The sequence below is a fragment of the Puntigrus tetrazona genome, chromosome 9, assembly GCF_018831695.1.
Source record: "Puntigrus tetrazona isolate hp1 chromosome 9, ASM1883169v1, whole genome shotgun sequence".
Taxonomy (NCBI): domain Eukaryota; kingdom Metazoa; phylum Chordata; class Actinopteri; order Cypriniformes; family Cyprinidae; genus Puntigrus; species Puntigrus tetrazona.
This window is the reverse complement of record NC_056707.1, coordinates 8,862,618-8,866,627: the sequence shown is the minus strand read 5'-3', so window position 1 is coordinate 8,866,627 and position 4,010 is coordinate 8,862,618. Positions and strand designations below refer to the sequence as shown.

The 4,010-nt window shown below is 37.5% G+C and overlaps 1 protein-coding gene across 1 annotated transcript; it reads right to left on the bottom strand.

Annotated features, from left to right (window-relative positions):
• Positions 1-322: 322 nt before the first annotated feature.
• Positions 323-3,241, bottom strand: cryba2b (crystallin, beta A2b). The gene is made up of 4 exons (XM_043249421.1): positions 3,081-3,241; positions 1,904-2,045; positions 1,588-1,730; positions 323-873 (listed from the first exon to the last, which is right to left on the bottom strand). Exons 1-4 carry the CDS (start codon positions 3,239-3,241, stop codon positions 726-728), a joined length of 594 nt encoding a protein of 197 aa, XP_043105356.1. The 3' UTR covers positions 323-725.
• Between the last annotated feature and the right edge of the window lie 769 nt (positions 3,242-4,010).

Here is a 4,010-nt window from a genome sequence, read left to right as displayed (position 1 = left end):
TCATTTCCATTCTTCTGGGCTGTGTCGTATTTTATGTCTACATATACATAATATTCACCTTTTTCTTGCTTTGTCGACATCAGCCCTGAACGTGGCTCAAGAACAAAGCAACTGACTTCCAAGAATTAAACAGTTAGGTACTTAAATATTTAGGTTTCTTATTATCATCATTTTCTATGTAATTAAGATATGAAAAATGAAATACATATACAGTTGCATATAAAAATAATTAATATGACTAATATTTTTATGTAGCTGAAATCCTCAAAAGCAGAACAAATAATGAGGCAATAACATAAAGGTACTCATGCTCTTGTTTTATTATAGATGTAACAGTCTCGTATCCATCATGTAGCTGGTGTAACATCATTAAGCAAGAGTTTTTGTTGTTCGGCTGGCATAAAGCATCCTAATTGTTAAATATTATGAAGTGGCTCATTCCTCCATCAGTCTAGTCTGACTATTTTTTAGAAAGAAAAACATTCCTAAAATGATTGCATTTACCTAGAAATGTGGAAAGCCAGCTCTAATTACATATAACTAAAAAAAATTAAAAATCAGCTTGTTTTACATCAAGATTTCCCACTTGGGAGATCTATGACTTGAGCAGAGATGAAAGGAAGCAAGGAATTGCCACAAGCACTCTTTTGCTATAGTTTAAATAATGTCTTTATTGCCTGTAGTATTGACACGGCATGGCATGGCGTACACAGCGGTGTTGGCTCTTATTGCTGAATTCTGCGCATAGACTGGATCTGATTGGTGTGTGCCTGGGTGCCGTACTCGTTGTAGCATCTGTACTCTCCTTGGCGTCTGTCCCTCTCAAAGATGTACTGATATCCACGGTAACCGGGAAACTGATAGCCTACCCAGCTGCCAGAGAAAAGGGCAAATCTCATTTATTGCATCGCACACAAATAAGACTGTGTGCAGGGAGCTGCTGCATTAGTCATACATTATTTAGCACAAAAATATGTAGATCCACAAAGGACAGCACTATGGCAACATAACATAAGTTTTAAAGACTGTATGTATACATATATATATATATATATATATATATATATATATATATATATATATATAGAGAGAGAGAGAGAGAGAGAGAGAGAGAGAGAGAGAGAGAGAGCTTCAGAAAAGAAGGTATGAAAGGGTATTGCCAAAACAATACCTTGAAGATATATAATAATACCAAAAGTGTGTGTGTGTGTGTGTGTGTGTGTGTGTGTGTATATGTATACATTCTGAAATTATAAATCTTCAAAATTCATATTAAAAATGTAATGTTTGTTACAAATACATTATAGGTATGCATTTTACGTGCATTTACTGAAAATATTATATATATATATATATATATATATATATATATATATATATATATATATATATATTACATATAAATACAGTCTATAAAACTTATATAAAAAAATACATTCATAATTGAAATCTAAAAAATGTATATGTATTTTTGTCTGCCTTTTTTAACAAACAGTTAAAAATAGCTGAGAAATTAAATATAGGTATTGAATAGTCAGCCTTTTTATCCTACTTTATTAATGCTGTTAAAAAGCTGAGGTGACTTACGCTCCAGAGTTGACTTTGATTGAGGGAACTTCCTTGCTGCACCAACCCATGGCTTGAAGGGAGGGATAATCCTCACACATCTCAAATTTGCGTCCCATGAAGTCTTCACACTCATAGAGGGTAATCTTACTGTCACTGTGGTTCTGTCGGGGAGAGGTGAGCGTGGGAAATGAGATCACAGAGGTGACGACTTTGAGGATATTTGTTATGAAGTCAACCTAATATGCCGAAATTGCAGAGATGATGAAAGAAGTGCTGGAGTAAGCCTTCACAGGTTTGACGTAATGTTATTTGTGCCCCCAACGGATAAACTTACAGCACATTTAATGGGTCTGAAAGAGAGCATGTGCTCTGTTCTGTAACTGCTGTTGCCACTCCAGGCCTGGTAACAGGGGTAGTCTCCTTTCTCCAGGATGAACTGCTGGCCCTGGAACTCGGGATACTCGTACCCCACCCAGCTGAGAGAGACAGAATGCCACGGTCAACGCAAACCAGGAAACAACAGCGCTTTACATGGCAGATATCTCTGCCGATCAGGACACAAAAGCAAAGCAAGCACAATGGTGAGGACTGAATGGAGCGGCTCCGTGTCCCTTTATCAGCTCATCTGTCATCATTGACAGACTCAACACAGCAGGCAGCTGCCAGCCACACGGACTATCACCGCTATCTCTCTGTTGTTGATCCGGTTTATATGAATATAACAAAAACAGCATTGAAGCTAATAGTTACTATTAGTTGGAAATATTGTTTATGACTATTAGGTGGTTTTGTGGAGAGCTGCTATCAAGCAGAAACAATCAGTCACTGTAATTCTAAAAAAAAAAACAATAATAATGTAATTACGATTGTATAACAATTATAATATTAACAATAAATATTAAATATTATTAGAGTAATTTTTAAATATGTATACAATTATATTTAGCCTCTTAGGCTCACCCAGGTCAAGCATACAGTAAAACATTATTATTCCTAAATATTGTTACATTTTAAAATACCTGTTTTTTATCATTGTAGTTTAAATGTACTTTAAAATGACATTTTCAGCAGGCATAAATGTTTTTTATCAAATTTTCTTTCTAATTTTTTAGATAAATTTTCATTCTTGGGGTGTCATGTGATCCTTCAGATATCATTATGATATTCGGTCCCACTTTATATTGGGTGGCTTAACTGCTATGTACTTACATTTAAATTAATCATTTGGTACAATGCAATGCACCTATTGTGTACATACATGTTTTTACTTTGTACTTGTATTTTTAAAAATCTGTAATTAATTTGCGCACTTACATTTATAATTACACTCAACCCTTACACCTTAACCCACCCTTAAACGTACTTTTTGATGCGAGTACACAGTAGTTAGGGCCACCTGATATAAAGTGTGATATATCATATCTGAGCACATATTACTTCTTAAACATGGCATTCATATATCCTTTCTGCTTTACATTTTGCACATTAAAACATCCAGAAGCTACACTTACGGGCAGTTCTCCACCTTAATGGAGCGAATCTTTCTGAAGTCTCTGTCCAGAATGTTCTGGCACTCAAATCTGAATTCGCAGCTCTTGCCCTGGAAGTATTCCTCCTCGAACACGGTCATCCTAAACTTCCCCCTCTGCTCCAACTGCTCCTGCGGATTCATGGCTGCTGTCGATCGCCGCACTCTCTATCGGGAAAATGAGGAGAGGAGAGGGGCATAACCAAGACCACAGAGTGAATTCACGCACCCATGTGAGAAATCGATTCCCGGGTTGAGTGTCGACAGTATGTTTCGAGCTGGCATGATCTTTTTCATTCGCTCTGCCTGCGCTCCTTAGCATTGTACAGGAATCTGATGTTTCACTTTGAGGGCTAAGACAGTGGCATATACTCACGTACTGAGGTGGGACAGATCCAGTATAATCAATGTGGTGGCCAAGCCCTTGTCCAGTGTTTTTATAGGTCGGGGCCCCTCATTTAGTGCAGAATGCGCATCAGGCCTGCACACTCAGCAGCAGCCAACAGAAAAACCGCATTAGCCTTCGCTATTGTGGAGCCATGTGCAGCCCATTGTGGAGATCTTAGACCCACTGACTCATCAAAACTCCACTATCTGCCCCCATGCCAGACCCTTGGCTATTTACAATGGCTGTGCTTTGACATGAGACTTTGATGGGATAGAGTAAATAATAGCAGAATTGCTAGAGATTAGACTGGGCCCTGCACACTCTCTGGTGCCTGCTTGTGGATGCTCTCTCTCTGCTGTTGACCAAAAGAAGCACTTCTCGCCCTTTAATGATATTAGAATACATTTTGATCCACAATAGCCACCTTATTTAGGCAATGCAGAAATAAACTATTTTTTTTTAACATGGAAGACTCTTGATTAATTTAGAAGAATACTTCATAACAAAAAACTGCGCTGTATACCA

Excerpts from the sequence above, each read along its gene's own strand:
- cryba2b (XM_043249421.1), bottom strand. The coding sequence starts at position 3,241 with ATGAATCCGCAGGAGCAGTTGGAGCAGAGGGGGAAGTTTAGGATGACC. Across the intron at positions 2,046-3,080 it reads ATTAAGGTGGAGAACTGCCC|CTGGGTGGGGTACGAGTATC; the intron begins GTAAGTGTAGCT and ends TGTCTCTCTCAG. Across the intron at positions 1,731-1,903 it reads TCAGACCCATTAAATGTGCT|AACCACAGTGACAGTAAGAT; the intron begins GTAAGTTTATCC and ends TCTCCCCGACAG.